General features: G+C 35.0%; 6 protein-coding genes across 9 annotated transcripts; 4 read left to right on the top strand and 2 right to left on the bottom strand.

Moving 5' to 3' along the window:
* The first annotated feature begins 1,173 nt into the window (after nt 1-1,173).
* On the top strand, nt 1,174-9,220 carry LOC140873614 (E3 ubiquitin ligase PARAQUAT TOLERANCE 3-like). 2 transcript variants are annotated; one of them, XM_073276801.1, is made up of 16 exons: nt 1,174-1,737; nt 1,865-2,121; nt 2,960-3,071; nt 3,403-3,484; nt 3,623-3,792; nt 3,925-4,004; nt 4,298-4,363; nt 4,536-4,692; nt 4,772-4,920; nt 5,060-5,224; nt 5,355-5,663; nt 5,813-5,854; nt 6,590-6,845; nt 7,054-7,179; nt 7,499-7,574; nt 8,388-9,220. In XM_073276801.1, the coding sequence occupies exons 2-16, from the start codon at nt 1,956-1,958 to the stop codon at nt 9,018-9,020; spliced, it is 2,589 nt and encodes an 862-aa protein (XP_073132902.1). In that variant the 5' UTR covers nt 1,174-1,737; nt 1,865-1,955; the 3' UTR covers nt 9,021-9,220. The 2 variants fall into 2 exon arrangements, with proteins under 2 accessions (XP_073132902.1, XP_073132901.1); XM_073276800.1 differs by having other exon boundaries at nt 1,174-2,121.
* A 1,565-nt stretch (nt 9,221-10,785) lies between these two features.
* Nucleotides 10,786-12,618, top strand: LOC140873678 (cytochrome P450 716B1-like). Its single transcript, XM_073276886.1, has 4 exons — nt 10,786-11,295; nt 11,375-11,810; nt 11,925-12,112; nt 12,301-12,618. The coding sequence occupies exons 1-4, from the start codon at nt 10,786-10,788 to the stop codon at nt 12,616-12,618; spliced, it is 1,452 nt and encodes a 483-aa protein (XP_073132987.1).
* A 1,596-nt stretch (nt 12,619-14,214) lies between these two features.
* Nucleotides 14,215-16,133, top strand: LOC140873733 (3-isopropylmalate dehydratase small subunit 1-like). Its single transcript, XM_073276967.1, has 2 exons — nt 14,215-15,065; nt 15,977-16,133. The coding sequence occupies exon 1, from the start codon at nt 14,278-14,280 to the stop codon at nt 15,043-15,045; it is 768 nt and encodes a 255-aa protein (XP_073133068.1). The 5' UTR covers nt 14,215-14,277; the 3' UTR covers nt 15,046-15,065; nt 15,977-16,133.
* A 1,029-nt stretch (nt 16,134-17,162) lies between these two features.
* LOC140873744 (GPN-loop GTPase QQT2) lies at nt 17,163-19,987 on the top strand. Its single transcript, XM_073276979.1, has 6 exons — nt 17,163-17,316; nt 17,411-17,528; nt 17,607-17,833; nt 18,796-19,086; nt 19,250-19,455; nt 19,535-19,987. The coding sequence occupies exons 1-6, from the start codon at nt 17,257-17,259 to the stop codon at nt 19,797-19,799; spliced, it is 1,167 nt and encodes a 388-aa protein (XP_073133080.1). The 5' UTR covers nt 17,163-17,256; the 3' UTR covers nt 19,800-19,987.
* Nucleotides 19,988-21,268: 1,281 nt separating this feature from the next.
* On the bottom strand, nt 21,269-22,311 carry LOC140873797 (uncharacterized). 3 transcript variants are annotated; one of them, XM_073277055.1, is made up of 3 exons: nt 22,199-22,311; nt 21,900-22,058; nt 21,269-21,549 (listed from the first exon to the last, which is right to left on the bottom strand). In XM_073277055.1, exons 1-2 carry the CDS (start codon nt 22,202-22,204, stop codon nt 21,900-21,902), a joined length of 165 nt encoding a protein of 54 aa, XP_073133156.1. In that variant the 5' UTR covers nt 22,205-22,311; the 3' UTR covers nt 21,269-21,549. The 3 variants fall into 3 exon arrangements, with proteins under 3 accessions (XP_073133156.1, XP_073133155.1, XP_073133157.1); XM_073277054.1 differs by having other exon boundaries at nt 21,904-22,058; XM_073277056.1 differs by having other exon boundaries at nt 21,904-22,093; nt 22,199-22,305.
* A 1,321-nt stretch (nt 22,312-23,632) lies between these two features.
* Nucleotides 23,633-25,733, bottom strand: LOC140873622 (probable aquaporin TIP-type). The gene is made up of 3 exons (XM_073276810.1): nt 25,495-25,733; nt 24,988-25,238; nt 23,633-24,149 (listed from the first exon to the last, which is right to left on the bottom strand). The coding sequence occupies exons 1-3, from the start codon at nt 25,619-25,621 to the stop codon at nt 23,778-23,780; spliced, it is 750 nt and encodes a 249-aa protein (XP_073132911.1). The 5' UTR covers nt 25,622-25,733; the 3' UTR covers nt 23,633-23,777.
* Between the last annotated feature and the right edge of the window lie 1,383 nt (nt 25,734-27,116).

Here is a 27,116-nt window from a genome sequence, read left to right as displayed (position 1 = left end):
AATATGACAATACAAAATAATGGAAAAATGAAAATTACAAGTGCGTATATAAATAGATAAAAAAATCTGTGGTGGAAAATCGCCGGTGAATACAAAACTCGTGAGCATGATGATCATAGTCGTTATGAAAAATAGCCTTATAAATGCCATCATCTCCATCTTCGAAAAATCGAGTAAAAATATTTTGAGAGAAATAGTGAATTTTGGTGTGATTGAAAATAAGTTTGAGTGAACATATTTATAGGCCAAAAACTAGCCGTTTGTGACCGTTGAGGGTAAAAAAAAAATCGAGTATATGTTGAATAAAAATTCGTGATAATCATGTGATGCGTATAATGATAAATATACACAATAAAATATATATCATATCACGTTATTATAAGGTCAGTGTCCTAGACAACCTCTTATATAATAACATGAAATTATATATTGATATAGTTAGTATATATACATATATAATATCACGTTATTGTTTAAAAACCTTACAGACTTTTATACTTGTCGTATCCCTTACCGGGAGTGTGAGATGTCGTCTTAACATCCTCCCAGGATTTATAACAAGTTTTTAAAAAAACTAATTTTTTTCTTCATAACATGATATTATATATTAATATATACACAATAAAAATATATAAACAGTAAAATAAAAATTCTTACTTGTTGAATATTTTTGACTTCTTCTTGTATTTTGGAGCGTCGGAAAATATAGAGAACCTTCGAGCGATCGTGCTGATAACGTGTTGTGAAAAGTAAAATTTATAAAACTCAAAAACTCAAAATATTCTCAAACTCTACACTTTAAATTTATTCTCTCAAATTCAATTGTATTTTTCATCACAAATGAAGACCTATTTATAGATCCACATTTGAGATTAGTCAAAAAATAAATATATCATCATCTACATCATCACACACTAATTTTTCACATTTTACAACTCAATATTCAACATTCAACATTCAATATTCAACATAATATTAATAATAATATTTTTCAACAATTATGAATTATTGAATTAATTCTTATTGTTCTTGAATTAAATTAATAAAGGTAGCGTGATACGAATGCAACCTATTGACCCGCTCGTGGAACTAGACCCGAACCGGATAAGAATCACAAAAGTCTATATATAATAATAATTTGGTCCCATTGCTTATCTATCAGACATAGTACTCGCTCAACAATTGAAATTGAACAGCGTCAGCGAAAACCTAGAAACCCTAATTCTCTTCGTCTCACGTAATCCTTGGGCGCCGAGTTTCGATTTGCCCGATCATCGTTCGATTTTTCTACAATCGAAGACGACATGTTATGCGGCAAATTTCTGATAAGTTGCGGAGAGGATTAATCAACACCGGTTTCTCCGTCGTTTTTCCAACAATTTTCTGTCGAGGGTGCGCTGCCTTTCGTCGAGGATTCGGTCGTGAATTCGAGTTGTTTTTTCTACGCATCCGATTTGAAGCTACGGTTTTCGGGTTTCTTAACCGTCTGTTGGCTTCGAAAGTTTCACGAGGATACAATCTCGGCAATTCGATTCAACGTTGTCGGGAGGATTTTGTCTGTCATTCCATCTGATCTACCAGATCTGTCCACTTTCTACGTCACTGGTCTATTTTGCGATTCGGAGTTCGAATATTCATATTCTCAATCGAAGATTGAAGCCGATTTTCGATCTGGAAGTTTTGTTATTGCAGAAGACTTGAAGGAGATTGGTTTTGCTTCAGTGGAGTTATTAGTCGGTTCGGTTGCTTTTTCTCGAGAGTTCCAATAAATTGAGAGATTAAAATAAAGAGAGAATAGTGTTTTGATAATCGATTGTACACTTCTATTGTTTTTTTACTCTTTTTTGTTTCAATTCAATGCCAGGTTTTTTATTTTTTATCATTTGATATCAGTCGCGGTGCATCTCTTTGTGGAGATAAAGAAAAAAAATCGAAGTAAAGATTGAAAAAAAAACATGGCAGTTCACTATAAATTTAAAAGTGCGAAAGATTATGATTCAGTTGTCATCGATGGCAACTTTATAGCGGTTGGGAACTTGAAAGAAAAAATATTTGAATTAAAGCATTTGGGAAGGGGGACTGATTTTGACCTTGTTGTCACCAACGCCCAGACTAACGAAGGTTGGTTTTGGTTCTCTCCGAAATTCAATTTCAAATATAAAATGGTCATGTAGTCAGCTTTTTAAATCTTATTATTATTGTTCTTTACATGGTTGACATATTGTACTTGTGTTTGTGATAGCATTTATGTGTTTAAGGTAAAAGTCTGAGGTATCAGAAGGTTGTTTTGAATTGTTCTGTCCTTACTCTCACAGGATTTTATGATGACATAATAAAATCATTGGTGATTTTTCTGAAATAACTGGTTTAAAACTGGTGTGAACTTTCATTCACAGTAACATGTTCGTCTGATGTGGTGTGTGTGCAATTGGACATTGTGGTTCTGTATATGTAGTCAATGTTGTGCACTTGGTTTGTTCCATACATTTGATTTGACTTTGGATGTATCCCTAGTTACTTGTTTTCTTATTGCTCCTTATATCTACAAATTTAGTCACACTGTCACAGGTGTGGATATTTCATGCATGATTTATTTTGGTGATCTCAATTTACAATCTGCTTTTTGAGAAACCTTTGGATAATGGTGGTTATAGAATGTAAGATTCCACTAATCTTCCCAATCATTGGGTGAGTGCCTTGGGATAACTGAACTGTATGATTTCTTCAGTTTGGTCAGATTGGAAGTTGCTTGCGTTGTGAGCATCGACTCTTAACTTTTGGTTTATCAATATCAATACTCAAGAATGGGTGATTATGATGTTAGTTATCTTTTCAAATGGGCAAATAACAATTAGTAGTGGCTTTCTGAGGGGCTCTGTGGGCGTTTTTCTTTGGTCATATATATTTACTTTTGTAACGTTTATACTCTTTTTCATCGTTGTGTGATTTGCGGTTTCAGAGTATCTTGATGAAGGAACGTTAATCCCCAAAAATACTTCAGTTTTAATTCGCCGAGTTCCTGGACGACCTCGGAATCCCATAATTACTGCACCTGTTGCTGAGCAAGAAGAGTATTGTCTTAATCCTTAATTTTGTTCTGTTAGTTTACGCATTAATCTCTAAGACCTAAGTAAATAAAGCATTTAGTTTTGTCAAAGGTTGATGTTATAAATAAAGCATTTATTTTGTATCGATGATTGATGTGAAGTCAGATGGGTTTAGCTTCGCGTCCTTACTAACATAAGACTAATTTTTGTTGTTTGGGGCCTATTGATGTTCTGTGATAGAACAGTAATGCATTACGTAATGAATGTGCTCCAAACAATGATCATATAATATGCCGTGACATAATTGAAAAGGTAATCTTATTGCTTGTTTTAAATTATCTGATAACTATTGTAGGGCAAAGGTGGAAAATTATTCTGATGATCTTCAAACTGTAAAAAATAACTTTGGTGGAGCAGCTCAATCTTCCATCAAATATGTGAGCTTCTTTTGTTAATCCTGCTGAACGGTATCGCTATTTTTTGAGTGACTGTAAAAACTGGATGTAGTAAAAATTCTTGTGTCAGTTAGTATCTAAATCTAAGCATAGCAAATGTTCGACTCTTGGTCCTTGTAGGCTGAAGATTTAGATTGGGATGAGTTTGGAAATGATCTTTATGCTATTCCTGAAACTGTTCCGGCCCAGTTGAACAACACAGTTCAAAATCATCCTCCACCTGTTAGCAAAGAGGATGAGGATAGTAAAATCAAGGCTTTAATTGACACTCCAGCCTTAGATTGGCAGCGGTGAGATGTCTTAAGACGTTATCATTGTTCTTTGTGATTTGATATTTATGGTGTTTGTTCTTATCAAAAAAAAATATTTATGGTGTTTGTTTTCTAGTTAATGTTTTGAGCTTGCCTGTTTTAAATTTTCAGTCAACCTGCTGATGGCTTTGGTTCTGGTAGAGGCTTTGGACGGGGCATGGGTGTAAGAATGATGGGCGGACGCGGTTTTGGTGATTATTTATTCTTTACCAGATGTCTTGAAATTGTGTTTGGGCAAAGTGTTTTTCTCTGTTTTATCTTATTTTGTTGCTGTAAATTCAGTTACAAACTTGTATTTGTTTTAATATATGCATTTGTCTGTGTTTATGAGTAAGTTTGAGTAAGAGCGTATCTGTTACTGGGAAATAGAAAGGTTACATGCTTTTTCTGGAGATGACCAGAACATAGTTTTTCTTATTTCTGAACATTCAGTCCGCTTGTCTAAATTTGCCTGTTAAATACTCTGATTGTTTCTATCATTTAGGGCGAGGTGGACTGGAGAAGAAAATACCACCACAAGGCTACATATGTCACAGATGCAAGGTGCCTGGTATGTTTTGCAATTGCAATTGTTGCTTATATTTCTAGCATTTATCCTATTACTGAACCTTTCAAGTTACAGTTAGCTTAAATGGATATACAGATTATAAATAAAAAATAAACTGGCGATTTGACTTTTATGAGGGAAAAGGGGTATTTTATGGTTTTGTTTTCTTGTTCAGGTCATTTTATTCAGCACTGCCCAACAAATGGCGATCCCAATTATGACATAAAAAGGGTCAAGCCTCCGACTGGAATTCCAAAATCCATGTTGATGGCTACTCCAGATGGCTCCTACGCATTACCGAGTGGGGCAGTTGCTGTATTAAAGCCAAATGAGTAATGATTTCTCTACAATTTCCTTTGTACTGTTGATTGTGTGCAGTCGATAGTATTTCCTCACAAGTTACTTTTACAGGGCTGCTTTTGAGAAACAAATAGAGGGAATGCCTTCCTTACGAACTGTTGGTGATTTTCCACCAGAACTGCACTGCCCTCTTTGTAAAGAAGTGATGAAAGATGCTGTCCTTACGAGCAAATGTTGTTTCAAGAGCTTTTGTGATAAATGTAAGCTTGCAGTTTGTCTTATTTTGAGCCATTTGACATTTGTGTCAATGACTCGCGGTGAGTGGTGGAGTGTTTTGATGGAACGCATAGCGGAAATCCTTTTTTTTTATGGTTAAATCTTTCTGATGCTTTTTGTTAGGTATAAGGGATCATATCATTTCGAAATCCTCGTGCATCTGTGGGGCCACAAATATTCTTGCTGATGATCTCCTGCCCAACCAGACTCTGAGGGATACGATTAATCGCATTTTGGAATCGAATAATAGCAGTGCTGAAGATGGTGGTCCTGCATTTCAAGTTCAAGGTTTGAGTCATAATGAATTGATTCTCATTTACAATTTATTTCACTAAAGCTCAATTTATTGTTTATTTTCGAAGAAGTGGACATTTTGAGTTTTCTCAATTCACTTCCTCTTCATAACTGGGTCATGTAGATATGGAGTCACGCAATCCACAAGCTAAGGTTCCTTCCCCCAATCAGTCTGCTGCCTCCAGAGGAGAGCAGGTCCCCGCATCACATCATCAAAAGGAAGAATCCCCAAAGATTGTAGACCTTGTTGTAGAGGACAAAGCTGTCAATACTCCTCCCGCTGTACAGATCCAAGAGAAAGGGAAAAGCCAGAAAGTGCCTGATGTTTCTGAAGCAACACATGATTCAAAAAGTGTTAAAGAAACAACATTACCAGCTAATGCTCAATTGGCTGATGAAGAGGTGCAGCAGAAGCTAGTCTTGGTGGAAGCAGGTAATGGGAAAATGGCACATTACATACATGTAATTAAATCAAAATTTCTGAGGCATGGCCCTCTGCCTCGTTGCTCTTTGTTAGATGTCACGTGCTCTTCAGCTACAAAAGTTGGACTCTGATGTGAAAATATTACCTCTGTTTTACAGGAAAAAAGAAGAAAAAGAAGAAAATCCAAATGCCTCCTAGTGGTATAGTTTAGTTATTTGCAGTTATATTTACTTGTCAGCTACTGTATACCTCTTCTTGCTTAAATATTTTAAAAGAAATTGAGTTCTAAACTAAATTTCGTTGCAAAATATAGCATTTTTAGCATTCGATATTGATGCATCAAGTTGAGCAAGCTGATCCTTATTTGGATTGCTATCAACTTGAATTTCACTGAAGTTATGTTCTCTAAGTGCTGTAATATAAAGATTTTTGTACTTGAAGATCTGCCTTATTTGACAGAATATATATATATATATATATATGAGCTTGGAACCAAGTCCAATTCAAGCTTCATCTCATGTTTCTATCTTGCAATTCAGTTTGTTCGTTGCTGTGCTTGAAGCTATAGCTTATATCGCGAAAGGCTTTTTATTCTTTGTACAATCTTGTCGGTATTTATGAATTTAGTGATTTATGGTGGTCAATCTTCATGAATGTCTTGTTTAAATTATGATCTCATGTGAAAGCTGCATAATTTGGGCTCCGTAGTGATTTTATTTTTAAGACAACTCCAATATTTTTATAAGATACCTGAGCTCTTGTACACTTCGACTGATATCTGTCCATTAAAAGTATGCTGAAATTTGTGTTTGTTCGAAGTTGTGTTAACTTCTTGTTGCAACTTGCAAAAGTATTTAGCTGCGGTGAGATCATCCAATTCAATCTGAGCTTATTGATAGTTATAGTGATTGTCTTAAATGTTTGTTGTTCTGCAGCTGCTGAGATGCAATGGAGAACTGCCCAGGACCTTGCACCCGATAATTACATGATGCCTTTGGGCCCATCCACTTTTAATCCTTATTGGAATGGTATTCAACCTGGATTCGATGGCTTTGTGGCCCCATATGGCGGTCCTATGCCTTACATGGGATATGGGTTTGGACCTATGGATATGGCATTTGGAGGTGTCTTTCCCCAGGATCCATTTGGAGGAGGACCAGGTTGTATGTTGCCATATGCCCCTCCTCAAAGGTATGATTGGTTTATGATTTTGTAAAAATTCATCCCTTCTATACTTTGTCCCACTTGAAAGATCTGATGTTTGATTTCTTTTCTGGAATTCAGTTGAAAATTTCAGATGTTCTCTGATCTTCTTAATTGCAGTTTGCAGATCACTCGTTTCTTTAGTTGGTCGTTAGAATATGATGTCTCACGTAGTCCATACTTCTATGCATTTCAGGGATCTCGCAGAGCTAGCAATGGGATTTAATGCTGGGCCACCCCCACCTGCCATGAGCAGAGAAGAATTTGAAGCTCGGAAAGCCAATTTGAAGAGGAAACGTGAAATGGAGCGACACAGGGACATGTTAGTAGGACAACCCTTTCTTGTGTGTTTATTTCCTTAACAAAATGTCGCATCAGTCGGGCTAATTTTGTTAGCCGGAGATGCTTAAAAGTTAAAAACTGTGATAACCTGATGAATTACTTCTGCCATCTTGTTTGTGAATGTAATGTTCTCGCCTATTGCCTCTTGATGAACATGATAAAATGATGAAAACGAGCTTTTATATTATATTTGTCATTCGAGTACTCTGGCCTTTTCGATAACTCAAAACAAGGAGATTGTTGCTTTGCTGTGTAATTTTTGCTTTAATAATAAGCTTTTAATGGTTCCTTTCGTACAGGGAGTTGTCCAAAGATCGGGAACATGGAAGAGAAGCGAGCAGCTCGGTCGATCTTCCTAAGATGAGATCCAAATCTGTATGCATCTTTATCAGCCTACTGTTATTAGTTTATTATTTTTGTGCGAATGTTGCAGGTACATTTCATGGTCGACCATATAGTTTTTCAGAAATCATGCTGTCAAGAATAACAGTGAATTTCGAAAGAGAATTTTCAGTTTCTCATTTCCCAATAGATTTGCCTCCAAAGGAACATGGCCGATTAAAATTATTTCCTGATTCATTTAATTGTTTGTGTAATAGCCTATTGTCTCCGATGTTGTTGCAAGTGATCTTTAAGTTTTCGTGTGGGACTGTAGAGATAGTAATCCGCATGAGCAACGTTTTCTTTTCTCTCTCTTTTTTTTTTTTTTTTTGGGTTTTTGTTTGTTTGAAATATTTACTTCTTTTGGGTTGCCTCCCCTCCCACCAATGCCCCTGCCGGCCCCAGATTTTTAAGTGGAATGTGGCATTTTAATTGAAAAATAAAGAAAATTGCTCCCGATTAACCAATTAACTAAAAGAATTTTGTTTTAAAACCTTTTTCCCGAGGTGTTAATATTTTCCTAAATAAAGATTATCTCTGAATTATTAATATTTTAAACCTTAATTATACCATGAACCCATTAAGAAAATGAAAAATTGAAAATGGAGTTGTTGACGTACTAGAAAATCTCCAGCGCTATGTTCTTCGAAAACATGAACACAACCAACACCTTTGCCCGACACTGCTAGGTGCTATACTGAATTGTAGTCCATAGTCGCAATATGGATCTTGAATCTTTCTTACCCCGTTTAGTCGAAGATATTTGCATTTATATGACAGTTGTTTAACATTGGTTAACTGGTGTAGGAATCTGTCCCCCCTGCATCTAACACAGATCATCCTTCCCATCGCCAAAGGTCCGAGAGGCACTCACCTGAGCGTCATTCCCGTAATCCTGAGTTACCTCGTCCATCTTCCAAGAGGAAGCCCGAAGAACCCCGGAGCCGAGATTATCATGATGATGACCATCAACGACACCGTGATCACCACCGCAGCAGTCGCCAGCGCCCATCGGAGTCCCCACCAGTTGCCCGGCCTCAATCCTCCTCAATGGCTGACAAGAAGAACAAGGCTAGTGTCTTCTCTCGCATCAGTTTCCCAGCTGAGGACATCACAGCGCCAAAGAGAAGGAAAGTGTCTTCCTCTTCTGAAACCCCTAGTCACCGCCAGCCCGCCGCCTCTTCAAATGGATACCATGAAGAACATCATAAAACTGTATCCGTGTCAAGGAAAAGTAGCAGTCATGCCATTGCTGGACACCATGAAGAACAGCATGATAGCAGTGATGAAGAAAGGCATTTCAAAAGGCGGCCATCACGGTACGCATCATCGTCCCCGCCTGCTAATGCCATGGAGGTGGAGGAGCACCACCACTCCAGAGGGTCCAGGGATAGGAATCGTGACAGGGATCAGGTTGGAGGTTACAGCAAGCACAGATAGTCGCCATCGTTGATGATGAGATAGTTTAGAGGCAAACAAGGATTACAATTGGAATTGAAAACTCTGGAGAGAGAGAGCTGTTTATAGATGTTTTTGGGAGCTTTTGAAACGATGTAGCTCTATTTTCTCTTTTTATTGCACATGTAATAATGAACCATGTCGTGCTACTTTTTGTTTTAATTATACATGAAATTAGCAAATTTTATTTGAGTATTTTTTAAATAATGTTCCTTACCTTTCTTTAATAAAAATAAATATTTTATTCTTTATTTTGTTTTGATTGGCTCGTTCTCAATCGGGTACCATATTTTATGCTGAAAGATGATGATTTCTATACCTTGAGGTCTGAGGATACTATTGTGTAGGATTTAAAGAAAACACAAAATACAATCACGTGATATATACAATAATAAAATCTTTCGATCCATAAAAATCCAATAAAACACTCTGAAATTCTTTATAAATTTAGACCCAATTGTTGAAAATTTAAATGTATCAGATGGTTCGATCAAGAATATAAGTAGAGCTAGTTTACTTGAAAAAGCATATCGATAATTGATTACAAAGACGATGGAATGCAAAATTCATGTTATTGATAAGTAGTACAAATGGTGACTTCATAGAAGCGTTGCAAATATTGCAACGATTTTTTTATAAAACGTCTCAAATATTTGTCACGCTTTATAAAAAAGCGTTGCAAACTTGATAGAAAAAACGTCAAAAAATATACGATGGTTTGCTAAAAATCGTCGCATTGGGTTGCGACGATAGAATATGCGTCGTAAAAACGTGGCAAATACATGTTTGCGACGGTTATTGCGACGCTTAAACCGTCGCAAATGCCAAAAAATATTTGTAGTGGTGCATTGCATCAATCATATAAAATCTTTCTTTTATTAAGACAAAAAATACGTCTAAAAAAAAATAACACGCCTATTGTTGTTTGATGATCATGCATCAAAGAATCATCAATCATAGTCGAGAGTTTGCACATGATAATGACTTCATGTCATGTTTTGCATAACATGAAAACTCTTCGATTTCTCGTTTCGATTTTATCGATATCTTTCTTATTTTATTCAAAATCGATTTAATTAGTTTCAATTTTCACAAGGGAAAGACCTATATTGTATTTAACTATGGAAGTTGGTTCGTCCGAATGAGTTTTAGGCTTTAGCAAATAAACTTGGGATTTCTTTTCGTAGTTGTAAATCGGAATATACTTTCCTAATTACATCACCAACCAAGTTTATATTTTAGATGTATTTCACTTTGAATACAATATAATATATAAAACTATGTAGATCGATGTTGTAACTCTTGTTATAAAACTTATATTGTATTATTAATAAAATGAAGTTGACAACAATGTGCAAGCTTCCAATCATGTATGTCAACTAAATTGTTTCGGAGATATAAACTCTTCTAAATTCATTTGTTTATTCATAATTTTCGTGAGATTTCAAGTTGCTGGACAAGAATAATTCTCAAGGGAAACGATGCTTTTGTTATATATGCTAAAGTCCAAGGATGAAGACAAATTTTTAATAGAAAAAATATATCGATAATTATGTTGAAACTAATATTACAAGGCAAAATGTCAACTGCAAGCATCCAAATTTTGAAATTTGGGAATCTTGGGATTAAGATAGAATCTTCCTATACATCGATTCTTTAGTTTAAATGATCTGTTGTTGCCTTAAGCAAAGGCCATATTTCAATAGAAGTACATAGTTCATCAAGGGATTCATACAGTTAGGAAAGCATGGGAACTGCAGTCTTGTATGCAGTACTTCTTCTGTTCCTCCCACTTCTACTTCTGCTTATAAACAAGAAAAACTCTTCCAAACAACGGTTGCGGGTGCCGCCAGGTTCATTAGGGATACCCATTATAGGCCAGAGCCTGAGTGTTTTGAAGGCCATGAAATCGAACAAAAGCGAGGATTGGTTCAGAGATAGAGTCAGGAAATATGGGCCGATCTCAAAGCTCAATCTTTTCGGAACACCCTCGGTTTTCTTGAACGGGCAAGCTGCTAATAAATTCATATACACTTGCGGTGATAAAGTCCTTGCTAACCAGCAGCCTGCCAGTATCAGGAAGCTATTGGGGGAGAGAAATATATTGGAACTGAGTGGCAGTGATCACAGGCGGGTGAGGGGAGCATTCGTGTCGTTTTTGAAGCCGGAAGCACTGAAACTATCCGTTGGAAGGATCGATGAAGAGATAAGGATGCACCTCAAACAACATTGGCATGGCAAGTGCCAGAATCTTGCGGTATGTATGCATTTTCTTGAACACTCACAAATCATATTCCCTCTGATCTATTGATATATATCAGACGAACTTTGTGTAGGCGATGCCACTGATGAAGACCTTGACCTTCAATGTCATATGTTCAATCATGTTTGGAATCGAACATGGATCAAGAAGAGACACACTTGTCAAACTATTCGAAAACTTGATGGCTGGAATGCTAGCAGTGCCCATAAACTTGCCTTTCACCCGCTTCTGCAGCAGCCTAAGCTCGAGATCGAAAATCAGAGACATTCTCTTGGAACTCATAAGTGAAAGAAGGCGAAATCTGGAAAACCTTGATCAGCATCAAGATTTGATAGCTAGCTTGATAAGCATTCGCGATGAGACAGGTAAATCTTCGCTATCTGATGACGAAATTGTGGACAACTGTATTGTCGCGATGCTCGCGGGGCATGACACAACCTCAACCCTTCTTACTTTCTTGATCAAGCTCTTGGCCGAGGATTCATCCATCTACAACAACATTCTCGATGGTACGTGCTGTGTTTTTTTAACAGACAAGTTCGTTTCATACGAGTAAAGTTCGGACAAAAACATGTTTGTACTGATCCTACATCGAATTTATGGCTCATCTTCCATCGATGCAGAACAAGAGGAGATTGCCAGGGGCAAGGCAAGCGGGGAGTTTCTAACGTGGGACGACTTAACGAGGATGAAATATACATGGAGAGTGGCGACGGAGACGTTGAGGATGAATCCGCCGGTGTTCTTTACATTTCGGAAGGTCCTCCAAGATTTTGAATATGAAGGGTACCTAATTCCCCAAGGATGGCAGGTACCAAAACTTCATCACTACCCTTTTGTCATGAAATCAATTCAATGTGTTTGATACCAATAAAATGTAAAGTGCCTAATTAAATGTTTGTAACATTTAAGCACCCCTTTATAAATTTTGAAAATCTTTTGCTATCTGTTTACTTTGTCTATCTTTAAACTTTTTATATATGGTTGAATGTGAATCAGGTGGTGTGGGCAGCATTCACAACACAGATGGAAGAATCCATATTCGCTGAGCCGACGAAGTTCAACCCGTCCCGGTTTGAAGCCCAACCACCACCCTATAGCTTCGTGGCCTTTGGGGGAGGACCAAGAATGTGCCCTGGATATGAATTTGCAAGGATTGAAACCCTGACAATGATTCATTACTTGGTGACTGCCTTCAAATGGAAGCTTCGTATGCACGAGAATTTCGTGAGCAGAGATCCAATGCCTGTGTTTGATCAAGGGTTACCCATACAAGTTGAGCTAAAGAAGCCCACTTACTATACTGGAACAATGTAAACTATGTGCCACTTACTTAGTTTGCGTTTCGTCTCCATTATCTACCTAAAATGGGAGTTAAGTGACGCTAACGTTAACATGACGCTCATATGTATATAGTGCAACAACCGTACTATAAGTCGGATTCAACTTTATTTTAAATGAAAGTTATAAAAATGAATTCTAACATGAAAACTCTTGATATCATGTATCCCGACACACTCCATTCCATGTTCAATTGATATTAAATTATACAATGTTACAAGGAATCTTTCTTCTCGTGGTTATTTAAGATGAAAATTGCTGTTTTTCCTCTCATTCACCTTTTAATGGGACATTCTGTCTCCAGTAGCAGCCAGCCTTTGACCAAATCAAGGGAAAATGTGTTAGGCTTGAATTATTTATTTTATTTACATTTTATCTACAAATTATATACAATTATTTCCTTCTGTTTAAAATAATTATGCGCTTCGCAGTGCAAACAGTCACGGTGCCGAGTTGTGATTTGAGCTATACTGGTCATTGTGCACTTGAAGTTAGAGATTTGAGTTCTAAATTAAATATCACTTCTTTTAATCATGCTAGTAGAAAGTCAATGTCGTAGCTCATTTTTTAGCTAAATTTGATGTTTCTTCCCCTACATCCTTTTGTTGGGTGCCTGAGAATTTTCCTTCTTGGTGGTTAATCTTGTAATCAGTGACTTACATTAATTCGTAATAAAGGTTAAAAGTTCTCTGTCAAAAAAATTAAATAAATAATTGTGCTGTAAATATACACTTTAAGTCCATCATAGATAATTTTAATATAATAATCATACTAAATTACTCTAGCTCAAACAAATCAATTACGTTATACGTATTACGTAGGCAAATATGTGTATAGTATCTGTATTATAATATTAATATTAAATAAAATATCTTCATAAAAATTATATTCCGAGTTTTTATTTGGGATGTGAAAAAATACCGAAATGTCGAAATACCGAAGATATTGTATCGAAAAAAATACCGAATTTTCGATATACCAAAAATTTCAATATGGTACGGTAAATTTTTGGTACGGTAACGGTATGACATTTCAAAATTTTGGTATATACGGTATACCAAAATACCTTAAAATTATTGTTAAAAAATAAAAATATATAATATTTATAAACAATAAATTTAATTTTTTAAAAAAAATATAAGATTTTTTTCGGTATAAAATGATATATCGGTATATCATAAAATTTCGATATAATCGATATGCTATTTATATATACCGAAAATTTCGGTATACCGAAAATCGGTATACCGAAATTTTCGGTACGATATCGGTATGCATTTTCTTATACCGTAATTTTCGATACAGTATATGATTTTCAGTACGATACGTTACGATATGGTATGTCATCACTAGTTTCGGTATACCGAAATTTTCGGTACGATATCGGTATGCATTTTTTTATACCGTAATTTTCGATACAGTATATGATTTTCAGTACGATACGTTACGATATGGTATGTCATCACTAGTTTTTATAACTGGATTATACATAAAAAAATATGATTTCTTAATATAAAATTATATTATATTTTATATAAATATAAATATAAATGTAAACACAAGCACACACACGCAGTCGCCAGATATTGCTTCGAGCTCCACTTCGCCTTCGCTACATCGAATCCAAGACAAGAAATGGCCGCCGCTTCAGCTTTTGCAAATCCTTCCATTTTCAAGCCTCTCCGAGATTCTTCTTCCACCTCTTGCTACGCTTTATCCTCCCTCAAATTCCCCTTCTCCGCTTCCAATTCCCCCAATCACGCTTTCAAACCCCTTCAAACGCCGGTCAATCTCGCCAAATTCGTCACCGCCGCCACTTCCTCCGCATCCGCCGCCACAAGCGCCGCGAAGACATTCCACGGCCTCTGCTATGTCACCGGGAACAATATCGATACCGACCAAATCATCCCCGCCGAGTACCTGACCCTCGTCCCTTCGAAACCGGATGAGTACGAAAAACTAGGTTCCTATGCCTTGATCGGGTTACCTTCTTCCTTTGAAACTCGATTCATTGAACCCGGTGAAATGAAGTCCAAGTACTCCATTGTGATTGGCGGCGAGAACTTTGGTTGCGGCTCTTCCCGGGAGCATGCTCCTGTGGCCCTTGGCGCCGCAGGTGTTTCGGCTGTGGTGGCCGAGTCGTACGCGAGGATTTTCTTCAGGAATTCAGTGTCGACTGGGGAGGTTTATCCATTGGAGTCGGAGGCGAGTTTGTGTGAAGAGTGTCGGACTGGAGATGTTGTTACAATCGAGCTTGGAGAAAGTGAGACTAAGCTAATTAATCATACTACTGGGAAAAATTACAAGTTGAAGCCCATCGGTGATGCTGGACCAGTGATCGAAGCTGGTGGGATTTTCGCATATGCAAGAAAAACGGGGATGATCTCTTCACGGAATGCCTAGACATGGCATGACTTTAGAAGGTAACATGATTTGATCTGCACACATTTAGGGACATACCGAAAGAGTAAACTTTCGGTATTAAGATAGATGTTGGCGTGCTTGTGCTTGTATTATTTAAAATGCCGAAAGTTACTTCATTTAAACATATATATTTCGTTAGTTTTTTGGTGTTTTGAATATGGGTGCAAGATGCAAATTTCTGCTATTGGGGTTGTGCAGAGTAAGATTTTTAATTTTTTTTAATTGGTTTAATATGGTTTTTTGGTTGCTGGATGTGGTGCTGTCATTGCTCATAACTTTAATTTGAAGCTAGGATTGATAACAAGTTATGGATTGAAGGTAATTCATGCCCGTGGTGTTGATGTCCACTGTTGGTTTTTTTCTTGTGGTTATCTGTACTAGTGCCTTTTTTATAGATCATATTTGTTCGTCGATTATATCTTTTGACCATTATGAAATATAATTCAACTTTTGTAGCCTATCAGAACCTTGGTTCGCTTGACATGCTTGGGGTAAGATGATGTCACAGCTGAATCCAAGTTTAGCAGGATTCTTATGTAAATATCAGCATAGCAAGATAGTCACAGCTGAATCCAAGTTTAGCAGGATTCTTATGTAAATATCAGCAATAGCAAGATAGTCACAGGCTCACAGCTGAATCCAATTTGCTCTATCAAATGTCTTGTGCGGGACATGGACTTCATTCTTATAATCGTGAAATGCTGTTATACATATACGTGAGTTATGTCCATGAACTTTAGATGATATGGATGTTTGAAACATCTTAACTCATTGTGTCGAAGTGGATACTGTACTTGTACCTGAAATAAATATATAGATCTGCAGCGGGTGCTATTTCAGTTTAATGTTGAAGATCTTGTGAATTTAGATATTTGTCGAGTGTCCTAATGTGTTCAATGTTTGGATGTAGGTTTCTCAACGTCGTTGGCTTTGCAGTGTAGCCGAGGATCAGTGATGGATGATTTAGATGTATTAAGTTGGAGCAGAGTAATGTGTTATTTATGTATTGGAATTTGGAAGCAAGTTTAGCTTAATGTTCTTCAAATGGAAACATAAGAGTTTTTTTTCGATGGCCATGATGTGGTTCACAAAGTTTGAACATTTGGTGTGCTAATAAATTGAAGTAATGTTCTCTTTTAATAAAGAACTCGTAAATGGCTGCAATCTGCTATCTTATATCTACAAGGGTAATGCTACATGTACACGAAAAGGTACACGTTGGGTTACACAATGTACTTGAAATTAAATGAATATCCTACATGCATTTTTGAAATATTTTTTTCCAAATAAAGTGCAGGGATAATCATGTAATTTTAAGTGCATTGTGTAACCTAACGTGTAATTTTTACATGTAGCATTACCCATCTCTATAATCATCTCTGGGTTTTCCAAGTGCTCTTTTATTGATTAATATTAATATTTGATTAGTTTTTCGGGGTTAGTTTACTGTTTGCCAATGCTACTCATTGTTTCACGTGAATTTAATTACGAATCTTCCAAATTATTTATGGGATGAATTTCACTGAGAAAAAGTTTAATGAAATAAAACTCATAAGATCTTCAAGCAAACTTGTCGATAAATAATCAAAGATGATTATGTGGATAAATAATCAAAGTTGAAGGAAATCTGATAATAATATAATTGTTCCTTAGAATTATTATAATTATATATATTTTTTTTGGTAAGAATATTTTTTGAAAAAACTAATAATATATTGATAAAACAAATAATAATAAATAATATGTTATATTATATTATAAAAAATAAAAAATATGTTGAATATAAAGTTATCGAAATTTATTTAAAAAGTCGATTTAGTTTTTTTTATTATTATTATTAAAATCAATACCGTCGATCATTCTACTTTCTACGAAATTTTGTTAATCTCTAATTTTCATTTTTTTTAAGTTAACATTTTTAACATTAATAGTGTTAATTTAAGGTATTTCATACAAATTATTTGTCATTCATTCTCTCAATATTTTTAGATGTCATTCATTCATTTGCCCTTCAAATAATATAAATAATAATAATATATTATCAAAATATAATTTAAATAATGAAACAGGGGGCGAGATTTAATTGGCCGCCCCCGCCTTTTAAAGCTGACGACCTTATATAAAATTAGGGTTCCACTGATTCTCCAAATCCAAACGCTCTCGATACCATTTCTTCGTTCATCTTACAAGATGGATATAGACTCGGAAGCACCAGAGAAAACTTCATCTGGGATTCAAGGCAATAATGAGGTACACTATGATTTACAGGTTTTCCTATGGCTTTTATGAATTCTGCGCATTTCATGGATTACATGCGTACCACTGATTGCTTTTTTTATTCAAGTCTAAGAGTAACGAGGATGATTATGTTTCCAAGACAATGGGGCAATTGAATATTGGGGAGTCATCATCCACTTGCTTTAAGAGAAAGCCAGTTATCATAATAGTTGTGGGAATGGCAGGTAATGTTTTCTGATAGTATTTCATTCTCTTTTTGTTGTATTATGTAGATTCAGGGAAAGTTTTGTTAACATGTTCAGGAAGCGGAAAGACTACATTTCTTCACCGTCTAGTTTGTCATACAATGGCATCAAACCTTCGGGGTTATGTTATGAACCTTGATCCCGCTGTCCTGACACTTCCCTTTGGTGCAAATATTGATATTAGAGACACTGTCCGATACAAGGAGGTCATGAAGCAGTACAATCTTGGACCAAATGGTGGAATTTTGACCTCACTAAACTTGTTTGCGACAAAGTTTGATGAGGTAGGTTACCTTTTGGAATGTTTGGATATTTTTTATGGTTTAATTTAATCGGTGTGTTTCAGGCTTTCAGCTTATTTAGTATATTTGCTGCTGTTTTATTTGGCGCTGGTGCCTTAATAATAAATCGGGGCGTCAGTCTACATTTTTCAGATGATATGTACCAATAGAGGATTTGGTTCACTACGTAGTTGTTTCCCGTGTTGAGGCTTGAATCTTCAACTTTTTTCGTGCTTGTTGTAAAGACCTGATATTGTTACTCTCATCATAAATTTTAGATCTTGGCCATCATTCGATCTTTAATCTCATTGGCTTCGAGAAAGTTTCACACCCTGACTATGTGTTCTTTATAATTTTGATTTGAGTGCATTGGCTCTTGAACTAGATACTTTGCTCCTCATTATAGAAAGTAGAGAGAAGAGATGGATCTTTTGAAGTAATGTTTTTTCCAATATTTTTTAGTAGACGTGTTATCCTACATTGGGATAGAACTCTTTTTAGCAATAAATGTCCTCTGTATAAAAAGACAACTATTGAATAGGTCTTGAGTTTGTTGCGGTACTGATGTTTGAAATTTGCCCAGGAAAAATTAAGGAGCTAGAATGCTGGATCTAATTTTGTTTTTCTTGTGTGTTTCAATCTTGGTTGTTACAACTTCATCAGTCGGGCTGAAAAGAAAGCTAATTTAGATGAGTCAACTGACTCTAGCCTAATCAAGAATCTTGGAGTTCGCAGCAAGCTTAGAAACAGAGTAAAATCATTCTTGATGAATTTTGTTTGTCCTTAAGACGGACCAACTCATGATGGTTATTCACCATCATCGACTTTGTGAATTTCATTCATTCTTATCTTCATGATAGTCTTCATTATGGTTTTCACCATTCTGCTTTCATATTTTTTATTTATCATATCCTAAAAGAGGAAATGGTTCTCCTTGTGTTGATGTATATGCTTTTAAATCACAGGTTGTTTCAATGATCGAGAAACGAGCAGATCAGCTTGACTATGTCCTTGTTGACACTCCTGGCCAAATTGAGATTTTCACTTGGTCTGCATCTGGAGCCATTATTACTGAAGCTTTTGCATCGACATTTCCCACAGTAATTGCTTATGTTGTGGATACACCACGTTCAGCTAGCCCTGCTACCTTCATGAGCAATATGTTGTATGCTTGTAGCATCCTCTACAAGACAAGGTTGCCTCTGGTACTGGCATTTAATAAGACAGATGTTGCACAACATGAATTTGCTTTGGAGGTATCATTATTTTCTTCTCTCTTCTTGATGAAGGTTAACGGGAGCAAATGTTCTCTTAGTTGATTATGTTCCTTAATTTTCTTTACGACCCTATGCAGGTTACTGTGTAAAATTTTCTGTATTGATTTGAATGTGTGCTACTTTTCCTTCTATACATGTGCAGTGGATGAATGATTTCGAGGTGTTTCATGCAGCACTAGATTCAGATCACTCTTATACATCAACCCTTACTCGTAGCCTCTCCCTCGCATTGGAGGAGTTCTACAAAAATCTTAGATCTGTCGGAATTTCTGCAGTCACTGGCTCTGGGGTGGATGCATTCTTTGCAGCCATTGAAGCTAGTGCGGAGGAATACATGGAAACATACAAGTACACATTTCAAATAACTTTTGCATAGTATACGTAATATAAAATGGTTTCATTTTATTGATCTCTACTCTTTTTGAAGGACTGATCTTGACAAGAGGCTGGCAGAAAAGAAACGGTTGGAGGAAGAACGTAGAAAGCAAAACATGGATAAGCTCAAGAAAGATATGGAGAAATCGCAAGGAAAAACTGTGGTATTGAGCACTGGTTTGAAGGATAAAGATGTCACTGGGAGAAGTATGGACTTGGATGAAGAGGACGACGATGAGGAGGAAGAGGACGATTTTTTTGGGAGGTTGAGCGAAGAAGATGGCTCCGATATTGTGGATGAGGATGAAGATGAATGAGCATCAAAATTTTCATTTGCAGGCGGGCAGCTTCGATGTTGAACTATTTTGTGTTATCCATGAAAAATACAGTAGTTAGGAGCAGTTCTTAATTTTATGTACATGTAAACTGATCAAGTGCTGAGTTGCATGGGCTGAGTCAATTGCCTGAGAGAAAATGGAATGTTTCTTCATATGCTTCAATTTAATCACAGTGTTCTCTATTATCACCAGCTGAAAAGTATCCCCGAGCGAGTTAATATCTTGCCCATCAAGTTAGATAACTGACAACACACATTACGTATGGACCATATCATCTCTCATGTTTTGTAAGCTAAATGCAAGAAGTTTTATGGAGGTCAATGAAACAAGTGTGCGAGTTGACACTCGGTGGTTAGAATTGTTCATCATTATCATATCCTAAAATACCTGGCATGAAAATGAGAAAATGCTAATGCCATTTATCAGTTCGAAGTGAGGCCTCCATGCTCCAGATAACAAATTAACAAAAAAAAAAACGCCTTTGGTTTTGCCTTTATGTACAGGGTTTCCAAAAAGAGAGCAGAGATGATTAATTAGTCGATATCTGGATTCAGATATTGAAACCAAAGAACTGTTTTTTGAGCAATGCTACAAAAATAGTGAAGCGTAAGCTTAGGTGATCAAACATGTTTCTGTTTCCTTTCATGTGAAAAAAATAAGCCCGAAATGAGGGCTTAGTCATCCACGAGAAGCCCTAAGACCAATAGCAATTACATTAAACTTAAACTAAGTAGTTGTTAAAGAATAGAACAGCCAACTGCTGATGAACCCAGCAAATTCAAGGGTAGAAAATTAAAGAATAAATAAAGAAGTTGCTTGCCAAGCAAGATTATACAATGCTTTGTAAATCCAATTCACGACTGAGGGAAAGACCAACTTTTGGCAACTGAATAGACCGCACATCTGAAATACAAGAGCCCTACAGAACTTTTTCATTAGTTGAACAAGTAAATGCAGAGTAGAAGCTCAGGGCATCTCCTCAGTTGTAGCCCAATTTCTCAACTAGACAAATGCCACAAATGTAATTTCACACCAATGATAATTTCAAATATAGCTTTTCTTAATTCAATGATAATGTGTCACAGCATGCTTCCAGTCAACAACTATGATCATTAGCTGTCACAAGACACATTATTCACTGATCTACTAAACCGATAAAGAAAGGGCTTCACTGGTCTAAATATAATCTATAAATCAAAGGTTGTTCAAAGTTTAAATCAAAGGGTTCTCGTATTCAGTTCATTTATCATCGTGGCTAACTATTTCAGCTCGGCATGGAAGAGTCCCTTTCATGTAACCTTCGCCCACTTTTTACAGCACCTCACACTCACAAGCATATGAATCAAGCCACAAACAACCTGTCCCTACTCACATTTAAAGAAAATAATTTCCAAGTGTGTGCTTTGATTCAAATAGAAAGTTCAGAGGTTAAATTTTGCATGAGAAGATGCACCAAAATCTGTTCTTTCGCACGAAAAGCATATGCCGTTAACGTGAAAATTACAGACGAACGGAAATCGGTTTTAATTCACTAGCAATAACAAGAACATCGATTTTCTAGCCAATCAAACACCAGAAAACTACAGCTCCATATTGCAAATTGTGTGGACGGCTATGAGAATGTGCAATCTGCAGATATCCCATGAATTTGTTTCTTCATTCGTAAATAACACATGGATTAAACTCTAATATTCGGCTTCCAGAACACCGCTATATCAAAACTTTGTTCCTGCAAAAGCATGACAATTTTTAAGTTCAACTCATTTTGTATATACTCTATGTCTCTATCTCTACACAACTGTGAACTTCAGATGACAGCAATTCTATATCTCAAACTACATCGTTCAAACATAATAGATGGAAAAAATTAAATTTAAAAAAAAAAAACAGAGAAATACACTCATAAGTCATATGGTTGAGTCTTGCTTAAAGAACTAATGCACAAAATAGACAGGCCCACGAATCAAGAAGCAAAAACAGCGTCCTACAAGCTACATCACGGATCATTAAACTTCGCTATCATCTACAATTCACAAAACCAAAAACCAATAATTGGGATGAACTACGAGAAAGGCACACCTACGTCTGTTTGGAGTAAGAAGTAGAGGAAGGAGCCCGTTTATTGCGAAACATCATGTAGCCCAGTGGCAACACCACGCCCAGCATCATTATCGCTGATCCAACCAAATACCTCAATATGCTAGGAGGTTCGACCTCCATCATCACAGCTCTGCTTAACTGGATCCAGAATATTGAATGATCAATTAATCAATCTAAAAAAAATTGAAAATCCTTTTCAATTTAAACAGTTAATTATTGAAATCGTGAATCTATTATCGATAATGCGCAAAAATGCAGAGAAAGAGAGAGAGACTCACAGCCATTTTTTGCAATGTGATTTGTTCAGAGGCGTTGAGTGTCTTCGTGAAGGAGGAGACGCCGGGTGGGTGAAATCCAACGACGAGCTGGTAATGTTTACTGAAATTACCAATATACCCTGGAGCCAAATGTTTCCTAATTTCACCGATTGATATATACTAGCCTCGTGTTCGACGCAAATACGCAGTGCGTGCATAATAATTCGTTAATATAATAAAATTATATTTCAGTTAAAATTATCAAATAAAATGATTGTATTATATATTAAGTACAAAAATTGGAAAGAGAAGAAAAAATAGTTAAATGAAAAAAAAAATCATAATTGAGGAAAAAATTGAGATAGTGGTTGAAATCGGTTTTTTGTGTGTGTGTGTTTTTTTTTTCAATTATGTTTTTTTATCGGTATTCCAAGAGATCAAACTAAACTCCATTAGAAATCAATTCTTAATTAATTTAAGAATAAAACATCTTATACAATATATACAAAACTAAATTGAGCATGAACTCGTAATTTTTTTTTTATAATTAAGATGCATTGTAATTTGTAGGTTTATATAAAATTACATTGTCGTATGCATATACAATACTTAGGCTCCGTTTGGACATATACTTATAAAACATTTTTATAAAAATGTTTTTTAAAAATTTTTTATAAAATATTTTTAAAGTTGTTTTTAAAATAAATATGTGTTTGAACAACTATTCTATAAAAATATTTTAATATTTCAAAAGTCATGTTGTTCATATTTATCTTCCATGGTTGCATTGTAAAAACATCTTTCAAATGTTCTTTAAAAACTATACTTGGAGAACACTTTTTAAAAAATAGTTTCAAAAACATTTTAAAAAACTTTTATCCAAATACACACTTTAAGTTTTTTTCACTTATAAAACACTAAAAACGTTTTTAAAGTACATGTTCAAACGAAACCTTAGATTTTCAAATATTGATTTTCACATGAACCATACATAAAATATTGTAAGCGGATATTTAATATTTTGGTTCTTTCTCAAAATAAATATAAATTTTGCAAAATGATTATCTATGGTTTAAATCTTTTATTTTCATATGAATTATAAATAAGTATCACTATTGGGTGTTTTGATCGTTTTTCTAAACAAATATAAAATATGTGGAGAAAAAATATAGATTGTACTTATATGAGAAAATGATTTGAGAACGGATTTGAAATGACACTTATTTTATATTTCAAATCTATCATAATTATCATTTTATTTACGTGAATATTTTTTTATTTACGACCATAATTGAGTAGTGTATAAGGCGTATTAAAATATCACATATATATAAACAATTTTTTTTTTTAAATAACATATGTAAACAATTTTATTCCATAGTTGCACGTATATTTAATTTGTTTTTATATTTTAAGATTGACATTTTTTTGCTGGGTATTTATGTAAGCTCAGCATATTCCACAATCCAATACAGCCACATTTTATTCATTCAAAGTTGAAAAGTACAAGCTCCCTTAATAACAATTATCAAATAACACAGACAGACGGATACGACATCGTTTTACACATAAAAGCCAACTAAAATTCAACACCTGTTTTCTAAGCATACTCATCGGAAGGGACGGGAGCATGTGACCCAATAAACACATCGCCGTAGACCAGGCCCGCAAGTGCTCCACCGATAAGTGGGCCAATCCAATAGATCCAGATCTGGGAAAAATCTACTGCCACAACTGCAGGCCCAAATGATCGGGCCGGGTTCATTGATCCACCGCTAAATGGGCCTGCTGCTAAAATATTTGCCCCAACTATGAACCCAATTGCAATTGGTGCAATTATTCCAATCGAACCCTTTTTGGGGTCTGCTGCTGTGGCGTAGACTGTGTACACTAATCCAAAGGTTATGATAATTTCCGTAACTAACCCTCCGAATGCACTCACCCCATCTCCTACTCCGTGAGTGGGAATAGACTGCATCAAATTACATATAAGTTTCAAGTCAGATCAATATAAATAATTTAATTTTTTTTATTTTTAAAAAAAGTTGTAACGGATGAATGTTTCCATCATGGAACTTTATGGTTTCGGGTTTGTTGCATAAGGTTTTTTTTTTCCTTGACACAACGATAAAATGTATTCGTTTTTTTTAAGAGAAAAAGAAAAAGAAAAAGAAGTGGATTTGGTTTGTTGTGACCTGTGATTGGGAGTTTATTATGAAAGTTATCTTCTTACACGAGTATTTTAGTACAATTCTTTCTTATTTGTATGTTTTGTGTGAGTAATTTATGCTTTATATATAACTAGCGGAAAATGCACACGCTTTGCGTGTGTAAAAGAGAAGTTTTTTATATTTATATTTTTTTAAAAAAAATAAAACATAGAGGAGTGGAAGGGATTTAGTGGGTAGTTGATAAGAAGGGTATTTATGAAATAAGTAATTTTGGGGTCCTCAAAGTAGTTATTATAGTATGCTCATCTTTTATATAATAATATAGATTAACATGACATTGACACAACTTTTTCTCAGTGACAAAATGTTCTCACTTTTTATCACTCTATGGTAGTGGACCACCTTAACCATTTTGGGTGCTTCTCCTAATGATTATAACTTTCTAAAATTGTTTTTAAAAAAGTATTATTTTTTAAGATCAAATTGATGTCAATTAATTAACTAGAATCACCGTTTTTAACGTATAGCTTTGAAAACGGAATTTAGGAATATATAATAATAATAATAATAATAATAATAATAATAATAATAATAATAATAATAATAATAATAATAATAATAATAATAATAATAATTTACCAATCCACCCGTGACAAGTTTGAGGAGGAGACATGCGACAATGGAGCCAAGGCATTGAGCAATCCAATAAAAGAGGCCAGTGATGATAGTAATGTTGCCTCCGATGGCCAATCCGAGCGTGACAGCTGGATTCAGATGCCCGCCGGAGATGTTGGCGGCGATCGACACTCCCACAAACAGTGCAAATGCATGAGCCACGGCCACGGCCACCAAGCCCGGCGGGTCGAGAGCGGCATCCGATGTGAGCTTGTCTACACGATGATATTATTGAAAATTAACTGGTTGGTAATTGTAAGAGTGGAAAATTGCTTAACCATATATACTTTATATGCATGCATGTCACTTGATAGTTTTCTATTTATATATTTTGTCACATATATATATATATATAATAGTCGTAACGCTTATGTAATTTCTAACATGGAATGAATATAAACTTGATCAATTCATGCAATTTAAATTCTTGATCAAATAATTTAGATAAACGAAGTAGAAATATTTGCTTACTATAAGCTATGGCAGAGCCAACACCAGCAAAAACAAAGAGAAGTGTGGCTATAAACTCGGACACATAAGATTTAATCGACCCAACACTGAAAGAGTCACCAATGCTGCCCAAAGTTATCTTCACCATTTTAATTTTCTAAGTACACGAAACCCAATAAATAAAGAAAACTATATGCTAAGAAGCTCAGAAAATTTAATTTTACTTGATTTGTTGGGGCATTTAGTTGATTAGTTCACATATATCAGTGGTTTATATAGAACAAAATGATCCGAGCTTCTTCCCATAATAATTGGGCAGAATGGTATTAGGTTTTACCGACCATGGCCCTACTAATAATTGACTCGATTTTAAATCACTAATTGGCGCCGCCCAAACCGCCCTTAATACAAAATTACAAGTAATATTAATTAATTTTTAAAAAAATATATGTATACGGACTAACGTAATTTAATTGTAATCAGCATTTAAAGTATACTTTCATAAATTTAAATTGATTGTTAGCGTTCATTTGTCATCTGCAAGCAAACAGACTAAATGTAAATATTAGAAACGGATCAAAGAAATACTGTTTGATATGATTGATAAGATGATATATATATATATATATATTCAACATTACATGCATCGCAAATCATATGATAAATAATTTCACTACAAAAGCTTCTTATATTCATAATTTTTTTTATCCATCGTGTTATGTATTATGATATTCGTACCATTTAATTATAGTATTCCACAAACAAAGCGAGGTCTATGAGTCCCGATAAGTGAGAGTGGTTACATCTTGGGGGCATGATGATTATTAAATTATTTAGTTTATTTATCGAAAAAACTACGCAAAAAAATGTTTGTGAGAAATTAGATGCGCAATAATTTAATTTACACGAGGGAATCTGGGGACAAAAATAGTACGTGTAAATATGTGATAATTATAGTTTTTTTTTTAAAAAAAAGATAATTATAGTTATGATAAGCTTAAAAAGTCGCCATCAACGTGACTCAGCCTGCGACTTATTAGCCAATCAAAACCAAGAGTCGTCCAAGCCAGCCATATGGTGCCCTTTATCAAGCACAAATTGCTCAAAAATTCTAAATGCAAACATGTTTTGTTTTGCATTTTTTAGCCACTTTTTTGAACCATATTTTTTGTTAATTTGTACCACATCTTATATGGTTTTGTACCACATCTTATGACTAGGGACCCCAAAACAAAACATGTTTGCATTTGAGGATTTTTGAGCAAATTGCCCTTTTATTAAATTGTGTTGAAAAAATAGGGAAAAGTACACTTTTGGTCCTCTAATTTGCACATTTTCCATTTTTAGTCCTATTAAAAGTAAATTTGCAATTTTAGTCCTGTAACTTGCATTATTTTTTCATTTTTGGTCATATTAACATTGAATTCGCATTTTTAGTCATGTAACTTTCATGAATTTTCATTTTAAATCTTGTTAACACCGAATTTACAATATTAGTCCTGTAACTTGCATTCTTTTTTATTTTTAGTCCAGTTTACATATAATTTTCGTTTTTTTATCTTGTAACTTCCATATATTTTTATTTTAGTTATATTATCGATGAATTTATATTTTCGATTCAATAAATTTTATATTTTTTAATA

This window comes from Henckelia pumila, unplaced genomic scaffold (assembly GCF_033568475.1).
Source record: "Henckelia pumila isolate YLH828 unplaced genomic scaffold, ASM3356847v2 CTG_80:::fragment_1, whole genome shotgun sequence".
In the NCBI taxonomy this organism is placed as follows: Eukaryota; Viridiplantae; Streptophyta; class Magnoliopsida; order Lamiales; family Gesneriaceae; genus Henckelia; species Henckelia pumila.
This window is presented reverse-complemented; position numbering and strand designations above follow the sequence as displayed.